Source organism: Montipora capricornis, chromosome 3 (genome assembly GCF_036669925.1).
Source record: "Montipora capricornis isolate CH-2021 chromosome 3, ASM3666992v2, whole genome shotgun sequence".
In the NCBI taxonomy this organism is placed as follows: Eukaryota; Metazoa; Cnidaria; class Anthozoa; order Scleractinia; family Acroporidae; genus Montipora; species Montipora capricornis.
Genome location: NC_090885.1, coordinates 63,765,331 through 63,785,330, shown reverse-complemented (window position 1 = coordinate 63,785,330; position 20,000 = coordinate 63,765,331). Strand labels below are relative to the sequence as shown.

The window sequence follows — 20,000 nt, the reverse complement described above, 5'->3', positions numbered from 1 at the left end:
TAATATTGTTGATTAATTATCTTTGAAAAATGCGTGGTTACCCCCAATTTTCTTTTCGGATTTTAATAACACTTGCTGAGATCTGCTTTTCCCGCATATCCATACAACCGCGCAAAAATACCTTTGAATTAGTAGGCACCGTCCTTAGTCCTTAAGTTGAATTACATCGAAATTGGTCTATTTCCTAATTAAGGAACATTTACTGTCATTGCCCAGGTAGAGTAAGGGAGCCCATTCTCGTTGGTCCACTGAAGATAAGCCCTTTCGGGTGGGGTTAGTACCTGGAAGGGAAACTGGCCAGTGATACCTTCGCTGACACTGTGGAAGTCGCGCTCGCTCGGGTCTACAGATATCCCATAACGCTGATATTGCATAAATTCATATAGTGCGATACCTTAATTACTGAACAATTAGTAGATAGCGGTATAAAATGATTCTCCCCACAATATACAACTACTTTCAAAAGCCTCGTCGATGACAAAGCAGAACTCGAACGCACCTCACTAATCCTTTATTATTGATAGTTTTTAATTATCCTGATTATGTAGCGTACAATATTACAAACAATAAACATAACACTTACATAGCGATGATCGATAAAAAGTACTCAAGGTATAATGAACCGCAACATCTTTGAAAGAGTGCAACACTTTTATCTGAGTGAGGACTAACCCAACGTGAAGTAGTAAGGCTAACAATGAATACGTCAGTTGTAGGGACTTACTTGATCTGAAGTCGCTGTCTTTGCTGTTGCCTTGATGAGACATCACTGTAGTCACGACCGCGATGTGCTTGTTGTTGCTCTTTGCCATTACTTTTTAACTCAGTGAGTTGCTGTTGCAGCGTTTGGCATTCCTCCATCTGACCGTACAACTCCCTCGCACTTTCCTCGATATCCAAGCGAAGCTGTTCATTCTCTTCCGCTAGGCGCTTACTTTCTTCTCGTAGTGAACGTAGTTCATTCCATGGGAGGCTACTGAATTCGTTAGGGCTAACAAGTATTGTAAACCACTGGCTTCTTCTTTCTTGTCGAGCTCTTTTCCCTTGAACGCCAGAGTAGGTTTTTTGGAACTTCGTGACTTTTGGGACGATAATTTTTAATACACGCTTTTCGCCGTCATCCGTGAGTCTAAAGCCAAGTTCCCAGAGGCAGTTGAAGAAACATGTCGCTATTTCCTTTGTAGAACGTTTCCTCAAAGTCCACAGAACTTCGTTGCACACCTGGAGTTTAAAATTAGGATCGCATCCCAAAAAGCAAGGTTCACGGACGTGGACATGGAATGGGTTGATTGTCGGAAGATCGTCGTTTTCACGGAGAGACATCTCTTTAAAACGGAGATGTAGTCCTTAACATAACTGTTAACAGAGGAACTGCTAAAAAGGACTTTTCCAGACGATAGAACTGGAATCACCCCAAGAGAGTTTCAAATTGTCGTACGCTTTACCGCGCGAATGGCAAACAAATGGAACAATTGAATGTTTCTTTTGTTCTTGCGTTGAGTTAATGAATGAATGAAAGACTTTATTTAGATTTTTGATGATCGATTGCTTTCTCAGGATTGTGCTGCTGTAAAACCGCTATAGTAGGAAGATAACTGAAATGGTTTTGGCCATGTAGCGGCACTAACAGTGCAACTAAATGATCAAAACTGATCTGTCAGCGTGACCTGAACCATCGCTTTCGCCGTTCTTTTCGTGGTGTGTACGGTCTTGCAGGCTGATTTCTATTTATTTTCCGTTCGACAGATGAGCAAAGTGTTTCATTCAAATCGGTGTGCAAAAGGTTAAATCCGGCAACGATAAACGAGTTCACTGAAACTCAAAAATATATCAGTACTTCACAAGGCTTTTAGTAGCCGTCTCGAGGAAAATTTCCCCGGTACTTATCTTGCTCTTCCTTCTGAGCAAAATTTGAAAGATTACTCAGAACACGGGAAAAGTTAGTTATAACTTCAAATGTCTATCTCACAATGACAACGCCGCACTCTGAGTCACTCCAAATGTATTTCCTCACTCTCATAGTCGGCCGCAATCGTAAATGTTCGTCAGAGATCGCGGCAAAATCGGACAGACTGAAAAGTACACTTTCAGCCATTACTGAATACCCAAGGGAGCAGTGAAAGTGTTGCTTAGGCAAGATTCATGAACTCAGAAAAGCGATGTACATACATATTAATGAGTAAACTGGCTCATTATGTGATACGAAATACAAGAAACACAAATTCCAAGTAGATCCCTTTCCGCTATTCTTGACATTTCAGCTTGATATCTGAATTTACTTTAAAAAGAAACTTTTGCAGGTTACAAGTTCAAAAAAAGTTGGACCAGAAACTAGAAATTTAAGATAGAAAACAAGCATTTTTCATTTCTCATATAAAATGGCTCTAAAATCATTCACATTTTGACTCAAATTTCCAATAGTTTTTACAAGTCGTTTCTATCTCCTGAACGTCTCGATTAAATAAGTGTACTTTCGTCTGCATTTTGCAGCCTACAAGTTGGGACTTCTTCAACCTAGAGCAATTTAAAACGAAGATGAAAGTTAGCTGTTCGCCCATTTTGACGCCATTTCCTTTAAAATGTTGATTGTCCGCTTTCAAATTTCGCGCTTCATCGCGTCACTCGTATGCTAATTCATGCTTAATGAGGTGTGAATATTAATGATGTCCGGCCATTCTGCGCCATGGCTTGATTTATGAATATAGTGACTATCGTACCTGTGAAGTTCCTTCAAATTTGGTGTTTAGACAAAGTGTTTGCTGACCGGTTGAACTCTTCGTTTGATAACTTAAAAAATTATGGCTGTTTTCCTCCTACGGGTCACGATGAAACATATCTCTGCGATACGACGTACATGCATCATGCATTAATCCCTCTCAATGGACGCTTTATCGAAAAAATAGCTGTGAAAATTCCGAGCTTAAATTCCTACTCAGCCGGCGATAAAGGAAAGCAATGGTTAGCGCAATTGTAGAGAATTGTGAAATCTCGGGGCAATGGAAGCTTTTGAAGCGAATAGATGGCTGTTCTTTGGCTCGACATGATAGACCTTATTCCAAAATGGCCGTCATTTAAATATTCTTTTGTTTTTATTCAAATTAGCCCTTGATGCCTCGTTCTTGAGCTGAAAATTGAAAAGAATATTTTTGCCTTAAACGAGGCATCAAGGTCTAATTTTAATAAAAACAAAAAAATATCTAAATGGCGGCCATTTTGGAATAAGGTGTATTCAACTTCCCCGACTTCCACGCGAAACACAGACCACGTGGTCCCGCGGGATACGGGAAACTTAAAAAACAAAAAACTTGTGGATATGCGACTACAAATAAGAAAAAAAAGATACCAGACTGGAATTTCTACGCCTTACAAGACTATTGCTGTTTTCACGATTAACAACATATCGAATTTCTTTGGGGGACTTAATTTTACTAAGGTGGCAAATAAGATATATGGCCGTTATTGTTGACAGATTATATCTATGTTCGAGAGGCAAGTTGCTTGAAAACACTCGAAAACATAACACTAGTATCCAGAAAATATTGAATTTCTTTCGGAGTACAGCATTTTTTGACATACGAGTAACGCATGTAAACTCCAAGAGCAAACAGAACAAGCTTAAGTCAGTTATTTTAAAGACCAAGAGGTTGAGAAGAAGACAAAATACCAACAGCACGTTTCCGATATAGAGATGGGGTACTTTACTCAAACGGGGCACAAATGGTGGAATGGGGCCCGAGTGTAAAATGTTTCTGCGAAACCTCGCAGAGAAAATTCATAGAAAGAACAGGGAGTCGAATGCCATTGTCATATCATGGCTTTATAGAACCCGGCTATCTTTTCAACTGAACTACGCAACTTTTTTAGTTCACTTGTATAAAGTTGGACAGCCCGGTGAAATATTCTCTAAAGCCATGATCGTTTACATTGCAATTTTGTAGCTTTTTAGCTTTAGCCCCGCTTTTGGACAATGAAAACGAAGGAGGGCTGCAGTAATTCTTTTTTGAACAATAGTTTGACATCTCAAAATCTTTCCTTACAGTTTTCGCTCGTTTTTCAGCGGTATTCTTTTTGTAAATAAAGAAGCTTTTATGTATTTTCCCCCCTATGTCCTCTCAAGAGAGATTATATCTTTGGGCTGCATTTCCCGCGCTACTAATCACAAAACAACCGGTGGTCTGGAGTAAAATGGCTGAGGCCGGTTTAATGTCAAATCTCGAATTAAGTAACATGCACAATCTAAGGAATTGGACAAAAACGATTCCGCCCTGTAAAGGTGAGGGCACAAAAACGCCTGAAAAAGAGGTAGGCCGCCTGTAAGGCACGCAGACGGGACAAGGGGAGGAGGTGAGGTTGAAAAGACGCAATATCACGAGCGATGATCTGCAGAATGAATGAATACCTCGTGGCGGAGCCGAGCTAACTCGTGATACAGTAGAAAGAGGGGGGTCGGCGTAATGAAAATATAACACCTCCAACGCTAACCCCACTACGTGACTTGCTTGATTACATAACCATCGTCGCGGCGTAACAAACTGTGCGCGGTGACTAAAAACTTGCTTGTGGCTAAAGTAACATAATAGGATTAATAGCAACCGCGGGGAAAAACATAAAAATCCTATTCGCAAGCAAATATTTTCTTTAAGTGTTCAAGTAAATTACTTTTCTTTACTTTCGGTGTGGCATGCAATCGAAACGGGAAAAAAATGCTATCCAAAGGAGTAAAGCTACCGAACATGATAGAAGTTTTCCTATCAGTCCAGCGGCAGGAATGAGTTGGGATGCCCTAAGCTGAGTTTTGTACCTACAGTATCAATCACTCAATCGTGTGGGTCTTACGTTTACATACATCAGCAAGCACAAGCAAAGAAAGCGAAAATCTACTGTCCGCATTCAACTATTTTGCAAAGTGATACAATGAAGTGCGAATAATTGAACATTCGAATGCCTGCCGTAAATTAAAACCATCGCGCCACCTTCTGGAAACCCATGGCAAGTCACAGATTCCAGTTTAAAGTGCTCTGTTCGAATCAAGATCATACTTCAAGAGAAAGGTCACCACTGACGGGGACTAATTATCCGACCAAAGAGTCCAACTTTGAACAAACAAATTAAATGCTTTGTCGTGCGGTTGTTTCCTTCGGGAATGAGTTATAAGTATAAAACCATGCGCCGAAAACGTTCGGTTTTGTCAAGGCTCTTTTTCCATAACTTTTAGTCGTGTATATATCATCATCATCATCATCATCGTCATCGTCATCGTCAACGTCATCATCATCATCATAACAATTAATTTTGGGAAACCTGCGATTGAAGACGCGCATCGCTTAAAAAAAGTGTTTAAAAAAATCGCTTAAAGATTATTTTGAGTAGAAATAAAAGGGCAATTCCCATAGTTTGACATTGTGCGACTCAAAATACACTGTGTTTAGATGCATATAGTGCAATTTTCAAGGTAGCCTAAAATACCTGATCGCATATGACAGTGGAAGCAACGTCCAACAGAAGCTAACATTGTGCGTCAAGACGATTTCATGAAGTTATAAACGAGCAAAGATATTATCGCCAATGAGTTACAGCTGTATAACCAATTTAACCCAAAATCTTCTAGTTCAGGTTGACGGCTCCTCAAATACCATATGATTTTGGTAGTGTGCAAGAAGAAGCTCCTCACTGCTCAACTCTTCCTGGCAAAGCCAACAGCTGTATTTTACACCCTGGTGTGAACTATGGTTTTGCCGAGTGCAGGGGCGACGATTCTCTACTTTATGTCCATTTGCACTCGAAGAACCTTTTCGTGCTTTTTCATGTTTCCTGACACTTTTACTGTTGCGAAAAGACTTTTCTATTTGCTTACGTTTATAACGCTTCTGTCCATTATGGACTACTATTTCGTGTTTCTTTAAATTTCCTGCTTGGCTGAAACACTTGCCACATTGTTTGCATTGATAAGGCGTGTCTCCAGTATGGACTCTTTCATGTGACCTTAAATGACCTGCCACGCTAAAGCACTTGCCACATTCTTTGCATTCATAGGGTTTTTCTCCAGTATGGATTCTTTTATGTCTTTTCAAATGACCTGCTAAGCTAAAGCACTTTCCACATTGTTTGCATTCATAAGGTTTCACTCCAGTATGGACTCTTTCATGTATCTTTAAGCTTCCTGCTTCGCTAAAACACTTGCCACATTGTTTGCATTCATGAGGTTTCTCTCCAGTATGGACTCTTTCGTGTCTCCTCAAATCTCCTGCTTGGGTATAACACTTTCCACATTGTTTGCATTCATACGGCTTCTCTCCAGTATGGACTCTTTCATGTTTCTTTAAATTTCCTGGGACGCTAAAACACTTGCCACATTGTTTGCATTCAAAAGGCTTTTCTCCAGTATGGACTCTTTTATGTGTCCGCAAGTTTCCTGCTTGGGTAAAACACTTGCCACATTGTTTGCATTCATAAGGCTTTTCTCTGGAATGGGTTCTTTCATGTATCTTTAAACTTCTTTTACACTAAAACACTTTCCACATTGTTTGCATATATAAGGTTTCTCTCCAGTATGGACTCTTTCATGTATCCTCAAATGTCCTGCTAGCCTGAAACACTTGCCACATTGTTTGCATTCAAAAGACTTTTCTCCAGTATGGACTCTTTTATGTGTCCGCAAGTTTCCTGCTTGGGTAAAACACTTGCCACATTGTTGGCATTCATAAGGCTTCTCTCCAGAATGGATTCTTTCATGTTTCTGTAAACTTCCTATTACACTAAAACACTTTCCACATTGTCTGCATTCATAAGGCTTCTCTCCAGTATGGACCCTTTCATGTGTCTTTAATTTTCCTCCTTCGCGAAAACACTTGCCACATTGTTTGCATTTATAAGGCTTTTCTCCAGTATGGACTCTTTCATGTGTCTTTAAATGACCTGCCACGCTAAAGCACTTGCCACATTCTTTACATTCATAAGGCTTCTCTCCAGTGTGGACTCTTTCATGTGTCCTTAAATGATGTGCCAAGCTAAAGCACTTACCGCATTGTTTGCACTCATAAGGCTTCTCTCCAGTATGGACTCTTTCATGTGCCTTCAATGTTCCTGCTTGACTAAAACACTTGCCACAATGTTGGCATTTATAAGGCTTCTCTCCAGTGTGGACTCTTTCGTGTGTCTTCAATGTTCCTGTTTGGCCAAAACACTTGCCACACTGTTTGCATTCATAAGGCTTCTCTCCAGTATGGACTTCTTTACATCTCACAAGACTTCGTTCTCTTTTGAGACAGCTTCTTCTCTGGATAAACCAAGAGCCCCTGTTGACAGTACGGCAGTTCCTGTGCTTGACTGACCTCGACATCATTAACAGATTGTGATCTCACTTAGCACTGCAATACAAAAGAAAAAAGTCATTTCCACCACCAACGCCCAACCTACAGCTAAGTCATGGTCAAGTCATTGGTCATGTTTTCGTTAATTCAGAAAAAACGATTTATTGGACCAAAAATATTTCTTAGTTGCACATTAAACCTGAAAAAAAAAAAATAAATAAAGAAGTGGTTCTCAATCTTGATATGGTCGATTGCATGCTGCTGCTGAAGTGACAACATGCCCCCTTAAAATGCCCGAAGGGACCAATAGATTCAATGTGCATATAAAAATTTATTACCAGCCACGACAATTGTATGCGTTCAGTCTAAAATGAACGTCATACTTTTTATGTGGGATGCCACTGACCGACCACGTCTAGAAACCAGTTGCCCTTTTTTTTGACGTATTTTTCTTCTTCGTAGTCACAAATGTCCGTACCGCACTGAAACTGAATTAAGACCCGAAAAGCGGGGATCTGGGGGAACAATCGAAAATTCGTAGTCATTAAATTCCGTGATATTCCGTGAGTCGAACCCGAGGTCTCTGCAGTACTGAGTGCACGAAAGGAGCGAATTACACCACTCGGCCACAAAGTCGCGTAAATGCAATGATGTGATAGATTTCTCTTGGGACCATTGTAAGTCCCAAGGGGGGGGGGACAAACAAAGAGTATTATGGTATTTTTCAAAGCGGCCTATTACCTGGTGATAAATAACCCCGTCTAGGAGAGTGAATTTTTGACTTTGCAAAAACAATGGTCAACAACCTCAGGGGCTGGGCTATTGTGATCTTTGTGTTGAATTCGCACATTTCTTGTCAATCTTTAAAACACTTGAAAGAAAAAAAAAACCAACAAAAACAAAAACCCGGTGTCTTGCCATCATTTTGACACAGATGTATCCTTTATTTCGCGAGTAAACATGCGAGGTAACTTGATCACGGCGCCCGCTGAATTCGACGTCACTTTGAATTCGATTTTGCAGCCAAAAGTACAATAGCAAAATTGAACGTAGCAAAACCCTCCCAAAATGTTTTTCGCTGATGGTAACCTTTTATATTCTCGGTTCAAAATATTTTATTCTTGATCGAAACTTCCTGAAAACATTTGCATCTCTTCCTAAAAACTGTGTATCAATATTTATTTACTTTTACGTCAATATTTGTTTGGCTTAGAGCAGGCTAACAAAATCTGTACTTTGCTTAGTTCGCATTTTTGAGCGTTAAATAGAAATTCCGGGCCAATGTTTCTGACGGCAAGTCCTATATTTTGATGTCACCCATCCAAATACTAACCCCGCACAAAAGCGCTTAAGTTCGGGGAACTTTTGTCTTACAAAGCTGTCAGAGGTTCAGAGTGCACGCTCAAAGTTTTCGTGAAAAAGAAGTTGTAAGGGAACTTGAAAATGATCAAAAAGTCAGCCTCGAAGCCAATGTTTCTCGATTCTCTTTTATTTTCTACAATCTTTCTGGGATTAAGTATTTTGCTAGTAACCACAGGTCTTCTCAGGGGGCTATTTACCAAAGACATCTACCATGGCACTATAATGATATACGGCATCAAAACGATATCGTGCTACGTCTTATTAGAGCTACATATTACCCAAAGTTAACTTGAATCTCCTGGAAGATAAAACAAAACGCAGGTCAGTTGACACGATACCGCGCTGTGTTACTGCACTACCACACGTACGCATTGCGTGCCTATTTTTTCAGGAAAGTCTTGTCTTCAGGCATGTTTACAGTTAAAAAAATAGGCACGCATTGCGTACGTAAGTTTAGTGCAGTAACACAGCGCTTTATTCCATAACTGTCAACTGAGCTAAGTTTTGTTTTCCAGGAGATACACCTTATTCCAAAATGGCCGCCATTTCAGTATTCTTTTGTTTCCATGCAAATTGGCCCTTATGGACAAGGTTAAATATTCTTTTGAATTTTACGTTTGAAAGCGAGGTCATAAGGGCCAATTTGCATGGAAACAAAAGAATACTAAAATGGCGGCCATTTTGGAATAAGGTGTATTCAAGCTGCCTTAGCGTTAGACCATATTCGTATTCTCAGTATTGGACTGGAACTAGCTTGCAATGGAGGCTTGCAATGGTTCTAATAGTACACGATATTGTTTTGGTACCGTTTATTATTCATAGTGCCATGGTCATTGTCTTAGGTATATAGTCCCCTGAGAAGACACTTGGTTACTAGAAAAATACCAAACCCAGAAAGACTGAGGAAAATACAAGGGAATCGCAAAACATTGGCTTCGAGGCTGACATGTTGTTCATTTTCAACTTCTTTTTCTTCTTATAACTTCTTTTCACCAAAAGTTTAAGCGTGTTCTCTAAGCGTCTGAGAGCTTTCAAAGACAAAAGTTCACTGAAGTTAATCCCTGTCCGGGTTAGTATCTGGATGGGAGACTTCAAAATATACAACTTGCTGTAAGAAACAAAGGACCGAAAATTCTATTTTAACGCTCAAAAATGCGAACTTAGCAAGGTACAGATTTTGTTAGCCTGCTTTACGCAAAACAAATATAGATGCAAAAGTAAATAAATATTCTCACTGCATGATTAACTAGCTCATTGCAAACATGCTGTTATTGCATCACATTCCCCATTTTCGACCGTGCTGATAGCATCGGTAATGCTTTGCGCCATTTGGAGTATAAAATTGGTCTTTCTGCTTGAAACGTGGTCTTGGAGTCCTCTTTTGCGATCTTTTATTACTGCTTTTATATAAGTTTGATATTTATTTTCTTTTATCGTGAAGTGCCATGAATTTTTGATATGAGCGCTATACAAGCGGTATACAAGTTCCATTATTATTATTATTATTATTATTATTATTATTATTATTATTATTATTATTATTATTATTATTATTATTTTCAAGCCTTATTCAACCGCCACGTTACCAGCCCGCTATTTCTATGGGCAATCAACTCAACGTTTTTCCTGATACAGAACGCAGAACTAGCGCAAAATCCTCCACTGGAGTTGGAACCGATAGCGGAGCCTGCCCCGGCGCCTGGCTCCGCGGAAGAGGTAGATCGTACATGGTTAAGTTTTTCAAGTGTTACGCCTTACTTAACGCAAGTAAAGGAAACATTTTGACGTATAGGATGTTTAATTTTGGAGAGCTTTGGGGGATATCACTGGCGCCGGCGCTTATTTCCCTTTCGTAAACGGTCGTTGCCATTTGAAACGGTCGATGCCATTTTTTAGCTCTGAATTACACTCATTAGGTCTAAGAACTCAGGGTTCGGGTTAGGGTTCTGTTTAGGGTGAGGGCTAAGAACCCGAGTTCGAGTCTTGAAATTTTCGGACTCTTTTTTTCCTCCAGTTTTTCTTTTATAAATGTTTTTTTTTCCTTTTTTTGTCTTAATTTTTGTTAATATTTTTTCTTACTTTGTTTCTTTAAATTTTCTTTGAAGTGAAGTGTGTAGTCGACCGTTATAAATGGCATCGACCGTTTCAAATGGCAACGACCGTTCTGAGAAATGGCAACGACCGTTTACGAAAGGGAAATTTGCGGCGCCGGCAATGGCCTCAAGTTTTTTTTTTTTTTTTTTTTTTCATGTTAGGCCGTCGATCGCATTAGAGGAAAAGATTACTTCCTTGGAACGCCTTAGAGCTCTAGAGAGTTCCGAGTCAGCCTTGGCCGCGCTTCGTCGCTATATAAGTTGACCAGCAGCGATGTTTGACAAGTATGAGGCAGTTGAGCTCTTACAATCATTGTTGCGTCTGGCGAGAAACGAGAACCACCAGAAAGCGGACGAGTACACTGCCGCTTTGGATCAGATTAAGACCAGGTCAGCTTTTGTGGATGACCAACAGCTTCAATATCTTTCCCTGGGGTTGTTAGGGGGATCCCGTACGAGCTAAGATGGCCATAGACGCAAACACGATTTTGAAGGGTGTCGGAAAGGTGCCTTCATCTTCCTAGCCTGCGCAGAGCAGACGCATTTTTCGGCTTTTGTTTCACCCGCTGAGAAAATTTCCTGTCTCCTCCGAAGTGTGTGTCCTCCTGTACTTCGGACGATATTATTAAGTTCTTGATAAGCAAAGAAAAGTCAATCAGAACTGTGGTTCATACTAAGTCGTGTCCACGTGTTGGTTGTAATTGCCCCTCGCGTTTGGCCACCGGCTCCGTGGACTCATTACTAGGGAAACTCAGGGCCATTTTCAACAATATTGGCCGTTTGCGCGATTCTGTGGCACACCCTCGTGTTAAAGAGTATCTTAAGTTTATTCGGGAGGAACAGGGCATTAAGGATATTTTACCTTCCCAGGCGGTTGTCTTTTGCTAAGTTTACCAAGTTAATAGATTTTCTTAGGAGTTCAATTAGGGAGGGTACACTCTTAAACGTGGTGAACAAGTGCGCTCCCTGGCCGATTTCACTCACGACAGGGAGTCATCTTAGGAGACCAGTGACACAAAGAAAAGTACTTCAGCGGGAATGATACAGGTGTGTTAGCCCCTATACAAGAAAGCAAAAGTGAGAAAGACGAAAAAAGTTTAAGATAGCCATGTGGATGTAGCACAATGTACTTGCTCAATATTTACTGCATTAATAACAATAACAAATCATTCTAAGTTCTTTTAAATATTAATAAACTTAGACTTTGAAACTATATTAATCAAAAAGATAAACGCAAAATATTATCGAAAATTTAGGGTACATGTATCAACTTTAGGATGCTGGATTTCATTTATCTTTGACTGCTATACTGTAGGCTCATGATTCAACTTTAATTTATGATTATTGAGTTTGAATAAATCATTAAGATTTTTTTAACAACTGCAGATGTTAGGGTCATGAGGTTAAACAAATGAGAAGTTAAGCACATTTGGAACATATTGTAAATTATTAAACATAAGAAAATAGCATAACTCCAAGAACAGACACTTGTGGGACACCACTACATATACAGTAGATGGAAAGAAATTAAACAAAATAATAATACATGTACTTAAGTCTTGACCTCTCACTCCAATTCATACCATGAAATTCTTTAGTCCTTATTCTTCTTATCCGCCATGGCCTCATGAACAAAAGCAAATTCACTTGTGTTGTTAACATAACTATTGTTACATTTGGTGACTAGATGTTCTAATCTTGGTGAGTTTGTGTTTTGTGCGGTCAGTTGAAATCATGGATTCAAGTAAACAGCAGTGCCACAAATCTCAAAGTACCAAAACAAAACAAAACAAACCAACAAAAAAAACAAAGCATTCATCTACCGTATTTAAGTAACTGTGGTGACTGCAAGGCATGCAAACAACCAAACAACCAATTTCAACAGCCCATTAACGAGTATTTAACAATTATTCCAAGAGTGCGCATTGAATGTTAGTAGTGCCTTCAGCTATGAGGTTGGTATCAATGGAAGCCGACAGTGCGCTCATGACCCCCCTCCTCTTTCAGTGCTCTGGACATTTTATGGGTATTTAAAGCTATCGCTACACAGATCAGAGGAAAGTCGAAACAGACGTTTAAGACACCAAAGATCGAACTGGGGACCTCTTGCTCCAAAAGCTGTGCACTAACCAACTGAGCTATGACTGCTCCTAAATGGAAAATAGGGTGGCGCTGAGTTGCCTATAACATAGGTCATATTCAACAAACCTGAATGGAATAATAATGTTTTATTACATTGTAATTAAATTGGTTGTACACCAACATGGCCGCTGTGACGTCACGTGGAAACGATCTATATGAGCTGATAGCCAAAACTGAGTGAAACAATGAAAGCTAGAAACGCAATATCTGAGGTCGAAGATTTAATAGAGTGGCAATGTTACCTCTTTCCTCTCTATATTTCTATATTCCCTTGCTCATGGAAAGGAAGGAAACAAATATTCATGTGAACTACTATACTGACATGTACCAGTACTAAAATACCCTAAATGTTACAGTAGTTGTTAGGTGTCAAACTGAAAATGACTTAAAGGAAAACTATTCTTATACCTTTCAAGTTTACACACTGGGCAAATAAAAGTTTTCTGTTCCTTCAGATAGAGACTTAATTTTAAGGTCACAATTACTTGGAAGTAGACTGTGGACACTATAAAATTGATTAGCGCACATTGTATCAAATATCTTACATCAGATAGTTGAGAAAGACCGCACATCTTCAGGGCTTGAGCAAATCAGATAGCTCGGGATACAAATGTATATAATCTGCAGAGAACGTTTCAGCTATCTTTCTAGGTCCTCACTCAAGTAAATTGTTAGAACAAGGTGAAAAAGGGACTACCAAACTCCAACTCTCTGTTGTGGTCTCCCAACTAGTTTAGCTTTTAGTTGTTTGGGAGACCAGCTACTGTTCGCATTTTAAATTCATATATTTAGCTCGCTACATGTAGTTTACTTTACAGTACAAATAAATTTTGTTGTTGTTGTTGTTGTTGTGAGCAATATTCACTGTTTATAAACAATAATTGTTTTGATATTTAAATTTCGTCAACCACAGAACAGATCTCTGGTTGGCGCATTCATGACAGCAGGTGATGTAAAGGGTAATCGCTACATAAAAGGAGAATATCAGACTCCATTCTTTCTTAGGCGGTTTGGGCAATTTTAGATGCTTCTTTCCACATTGTTTTGGATATGGCCCTGTGAAAACCTGGATCAAAATCAAAAGAGAATACAAGGGGGGAGGGGCCCAGGAGAAAGAGCGAGAAACTCCCTGCTTGATCATCTCATCACAGCTTGCATATCTTAACCGCTTGTTGACTGTTTAGTAGCCTTAAGGTGAATGCACTCAATGTCTTCCATTAGGGAAGGGGAGTAGGAGCCCTATGTATCACAATACTTGGGATTACTCTCTTAAATATTGTTTGCAGAATTTGTTGCCATCAAACTCTCATTCGTATCATGACAGCAACATTCTTGGAGAACAAGCTACAGATAATTATTTTTCGTACGCTCAGGACAGCTTGTGATCAATAGTTGTGAGCAGATACTTTGAATATGATCTAAACTTAATTGCAGTGTTACCTTTGAACTTATCCTTGCTTTACTAACTTTCACTTTTCTATTAGTTACCTTCAAGTTGATATTGGTTTTTGTCTTTTTGTAATACTTGTGTTTCTGCTAGAAGTGTCTACTTTTCCGAGGTAAAATTAATTTCAGATTTTCAGCACTAGCCATTTAAGTATCTGGCCTTGGCTCTACTGATGTGTTTACTTATTTGCTTATTTGATGAATAAATTGATAAAAATAAGTAAGACATCAAAAATTAATGTAAAGGAAGTTTCAATTCTAAAATAACCAGCAGCCAGTCAAGGTTTTCAAATCACTAGATTATATTTCAAAAGTACCCATTGAAAATACATGTAGGGAGTGCCTGCTGAATACCCTAACACATTTGTTCGCATTATTTTGGTGGCATACTTTTAAGAACAAGTCAGAATACAACAATTTACAAATGTTATTGTTATGAAAAGAAGTGACTGCGTATTCAGCAATACGATTATGCACAAGTCATTGTAAATTCCCCCACCCCAACCTGGGAAAAGCGGGTACATTAGTGAGATAAAACCCAATGTGCGACATTTAAAACTGTTCCAGTATCCGGACGACGGAATTTGTCCTGCAGGAATGGAGTCTACAATCCTGGACAAAATGTCTTGGGACACTTAACAATAATTGCAAAATCCCTTCAATTAAAGGTTTACCTGATATTTTATAATAATTCCCCTCATTATTCCCCACTCCCTCCCCCCCCCCCCCAAGCAATGTTGAAGCAAACTACAGCATTTCTGAATAATTCCCGGATTCCAATCAACGTTGAAAGGAGGGAGGGGGGCTGTACGATAGATGGTCTTTATTTTAAACCATTTGAGCTCAAGTGTCCCAAGATGTTTGTCCATGATTGTAGAACTGTGTCACGCCAAGACTGGCACCAATCCAGACAGCGACTTAAACGATGGAAAGAAAATGTGAGTTAAACTTGTTGCTTGTTAATCTGTTTTATTCTTACTTTTTGCATGCCATCCCAAAATACATGGAAAACCATGCTGATTGCAGCCTCGTTCCCAGGGTCTCCCTTGTTGTTTAGGAAAGAGACCCTGGTTGCGGCTTGTCACGTGGCTCCCAAAATCTGGGAGCTTTTCCAAATGTGCTTTAAGGGAGGAGTGACAGTGTACGCCTTGTCATCTGCTTTTGTGCCCAGACGAAAGACGACCATCAAGCGTTACACTGAAGGGGTTTTATGCAATACACATGGAATTCGACATGAAAGGCAAAAAGTTGTTGTCTAATCAATCGACAGAACAAAAATAACAAACTTGAGACAGCGTCGTTCGAATTTCACTTACACCCACGTGAAGGCCTGGATTCAAAGTTCCTTAAAAAAGCTCAAGAGCAGTTGAATTGAGAGAAAATGAAGAATGCTTAATAGTTTGCAAAGAAAAGGTTTTGTCATGCAAGAAAGCAAATGAAACATTTATCCATGGGAAACAAACATGTTCGGCGATCAACCAGTCGGTGCCATGTTTCTTTTAAAATATGTCACATACATGTATCAAGTGAACCTCAAATCAAACTGTGGGAACAATATTGAACAAAGGCAGGTATTTTATGTTCTTTGATTTTTGTTTCTTTTAAATGTTACTCTTAAGTTACAAGCTTGTACAGCAGGTAGACAGTTTTGACTTCTTTATAAATTATTTCAACATCTTTGCATAAATTGTCCTTGTTATATTGTTACCTTTTACTGCACACAGCTGGTTTAATGCTGCTGGTTAGTGTTTACAACACAAATTTGGGGACACAAACACAAAGACAGTTTTTTGGGAATCTCCATTTACATTGATGGGTGCATTAAGCGAGGGATAGGGCTGCTAAACAGCATTCAAGTCCGACCACTCATTTTTAAGCGGTTTATATCATTCATTATTATATGGCTCTGTCTCACGAGGACTGGGAACTATCAAGTTCACGAAGTTGATTGGCTGAAATCGATATTGACCTTGGTCTAGATTTTCCCATCTAGACCGGCATTTAGGCTGGTGGTGTTTTGCGGTGAAAAGATGCAAAGTAAAATGCAAAAATATTGAGTATTTTCTTCTACCAATATTTATTTATGGAAGTGCCAAACAGCATGATGACAAAAGAGAGGATGACGAGCAAACTTTGACAGAACTAAGTTCAGCTCATCGCCACTCATCGCCGTTCGTAAGCAAAATGTCAGTTAGTACAAACCAGTTACATTAAACGAATTAAATTGTTTATGTTTCCCATATAATAAACATCTTATTAACCGAGCTTAGTCAGTCTGTATGGGAGAATCTTGACCTCGGTCGTGTGTAGAGACCTCACTGCGTTCGGTCTGTACTCATGACCTCGGTCAAGATTCTCCCATACAGACCTCTTGCTCGGTTAATAAGAGCTAAATGATTGCCAAACACGGTACCTATCTCAGTTAAACACGCTGAAAATTTTAAAGCCAATTGAATAAATCGAATATTTTGCGAATATTTTGTGAAGATCAACTCGAAATTGTGCAATTAACGGTCTATTGCACAGGGGCAAATTTTCAAAATCCTGTCTGGCTGCCGGACATAGCCATAATGCATCTATCAATGTTAAGCCCAGGGGGTGGGGACGTTTGATTTTTTTGCGTGGAGGAATGGGACTAAGTCAACGCGTCCCATGTGCTCATCTATGCGCTACTCACTACTCATTTTCAATATAAATTGATGGAACACCTTACTTTGTGGGGATTGTGTGGATTGTTAATAACATTGACTCGCTTTTCATCAGAGAACCAAGCATTGAAATTCTATTAAATATTTTCTATCCATTGACTAGGAGAATGCCTCTCTTAAAGATTACAAGCGCCTGTAGAACAGGGATATTTGATCTGATTTGACCACATTTTGGAGCCCCACGGTGGAGATTTTGACCAAAAATTCTTCTGAAAAGTCAAATACCGGTACCCCACATTTCCCCGGGGTTCCCCCTCGGGCTTAACATTGATAGATACATTCTTGGGTTGCACGTGATGTCACAAAAAAATAAAATACAAAACTAAAGAGCCTTATGAGTTTTTATCTTGATCAGCTACAAGAGGCTTTAAAATATATATCTGCTTGCTTGTTTTCAGCTTGGTACCGTGCTTCGTTTCGAAAATAGAGTAGTTTGAATTTCAGAGTTTTCACAGTGCGTGACATGTTGACGGCTTTCGAAAAACATGCCAGTTGCATAAAAGCATCAGTATTTCCCTCACGTTTTTGTGGCCTTAACAGCCAATATACTTGGAGACGTATCTTTACGAATTTTTGTTAGCTCACTATACAGAAGAAAGTGTTAAAGACAGCCAAACTAAATTCCAGATGTTTCTACAGGTTTCCAGCCGTCATGTTGGTGTACTTCAGCAGTACATCAACATGGCGCCTCCATACTAAACAAATTTGAGTAATAAGTTTCGCCGAATAACTCAAGAACGGAATACCGCACAGCTCTGAGGCTTGGACCCGTTGTTTCTTTATTCCTCTTCTATAACATTTCCATTTCTTGACTCAATTTCTTAAATGGTAAGCGATTTATGTTTTCACTTGCGTGACGTGCACGAGCAGCCATGGCTATAATCAAATTCCGAGAAGAAGGACACAAGCCCACAAAGTTGTTACAATATAGCCCCTTCCAAGAGAATAATTTCTCCCTTAAAATGCAGTAAAGAAATTTTCTTACCTTCTTTAAGAGGGCTTTCGTCACAACAACTCGAAAATTCCTATGCTCAACGAAATGCTCAACGAGAGTCACGCTCGAGTCGATGCTCATCACCTCAACAAGACGGCAAATTTCGACCAGCGGTCTTGAGGGACAGGAGAGGTTCCTCATGTTTGCCAAAACTCTCTTCCATTCCCACACGCACGGGAGGAAAATCCGGCAGAAATGACAGCGCGACCAATGTAGGACTTCTACTCGTAGCCTACTTTTTATGTCGCATATGCATGTATTTTTTAAAAAGCAATGAGCCCCGATTGCCCTGATAACCGAGCTCGTACAAAACACCGCCGCCGGTCAGCTCTACTGACGCCCTCACTGCCGGGCCTCACTGACCCCCTACTGATCCCCTCTAAAATTAACGAGAAATTAAAAAAAAAAAAGATTTAAAAAATACACAATGGATGACTTGAAGTAACGAGGAAACGACACTCTTAATCTCCTTCATTCACCTTTTATGTCAAATAACCAATTTTTTTTTTTATAGACGGATTACTTGAAATATTTCGAAACATAATTTATTGCCCACTTTTAGAAGGAAGAATATCAAAATATATTAAGCTATGCGCTGTAAACAGTACAGAACTGCAACAAACTGGAAGTTGTCCTGTCAGTAAGTCAATAACGCCAGGTCACGCTCTAGCCCCTGGTAACCCACATAACCCAGTAACCAGGAACATGCAAAAACTATAAACTTATGCGCCGATCAAATCGAAACTTCAACATCCCCCCTCCCCCCGGACAAACCCCGGGCATTTGACTATCTTCTGTGCCCGGGGAGTGGGGAATTGGAACTTTGCCTGCGTGGGGTGGGGAAAATTGAACAGGAAGTGCCAGGTTTCAAATGATTTTTTTTCGTGCGCCGAAGTCGCTAATAGCTATAAAACACGTGTTTGGACGAGACGGAAGAGTTTAAAGGAAGAGATGTAGCATTTGTGAGCGATTGGCTCACAAAAAAGGTCTTCAGAAGGTCTTTATTAAAGACAGGAGGAGCCGACGACGATTTTTCTTTAGTACGGCATTTGAACTCCATTTTGGCCCGATGCGGCGGGAATTTGAACGATCCAATCTTCATAAGTTCAAATGCCCGGGCTTGGTGCCCGGGGCGGGGGGGGGGGGGGGGGGATGTTGAAGATTCGAGTTGATCGGCGCATCATCATGTCTTCCACGGCGTTTTAATAAGTAGGTTTATTTTTAGGTAATGCCTGTCCAAAAATTACTGTCTTCGAAGACTTCCTTAACACGGTCCTAAAAAATTGCGGCCAACGACAAACCACTGACTGGTTTCAGAGCGAGGTCACGGGTTCAAACCCGGTTGAAGTCCTGAATATTTTATGTTTTTCTACGCAATTGCTAAAATTGCATGGCACTGTTGCAGGCTCGATTAGCTTAGCATGGATTCAGTGAAGGCACTAGAATGTTCCTCATATGGTTCATGCTTCTTTTCTTCTGGTGCCCCGGCAACAGTTATATAATGATCCCGATGATACAGAGCAATTGTGGGTGTGTTGTCACGGCAGCATACATGGTGTAATGCACTTATAGTGCAAGCAATTTCAGATGCTTAAAGTAATACGTATAACTGAATCCACTGAGGGGTGCTGTGGGCACCAGAAAGAATGAGTGTTATCAGTCCTATAAGCGGACAACAGGTAACTACTGTCATTTACATTGTACATCTAGATGAAAGACACTATGTTTCAGCAATTCCGTTAGATTATTGAAATGACAGAATTTCAGGTTATGAAATAAACAGTGTTACCAATGCCAACGATTAACCAGAGGAAATAATCAATGAATTAACCACAGCCAGAAATGATGTGTGTCAGAAATAATTTCTCCAAAGCAGAGGCAAAAAGAGCTTATGTGAGAATCTATCAGGCGAAAGAGACAAAATAAAGAATTCAGGGAAAAGGAC

General features: G+C 39.8%; 1 protein-coding gene across 1 annotated transcript; it reads right to left on the bottom strand.

The window, feature by feature from the left end:
• Positions 1 to 4,176: 4,176 nt before the first annotated feature.
• Positions 4,177 to 18,149, bottom strand: LOC138043705 (zinc finger protein 709-like). The gene is made up of 2 exons (XM_068890113.1): positions 18,047 to 18,149; positions 4,177 to 7,367 (listed from the first exon to the last, which is right to left on the bottom strand). Exon 2 carries the CDS (start codon positions 7,340 to 7,342, stop codon positions 6,488 to 6,490), a length of 855 nt encoding a protein of 284 aa, XP_068746214.1. The 5' UTR covers positions 7,343 to 7,367; positions 18,047 to 18,149; the 3' UTR covers positions 4,177 to 6,487.
• Positions 18,150 to 20,000: the final 1,851 nt, after the last annotated feature.

Excerpts from the sequence above, each read along its gene's own strand:
- LOC138043705 (XM_068890113.1), bottom strand. The coding sequence starts at position 7,342 with ATGATGTCGAGGTCAGTCAAGCACAGGAACTGCCGTACTGTCAACAGG.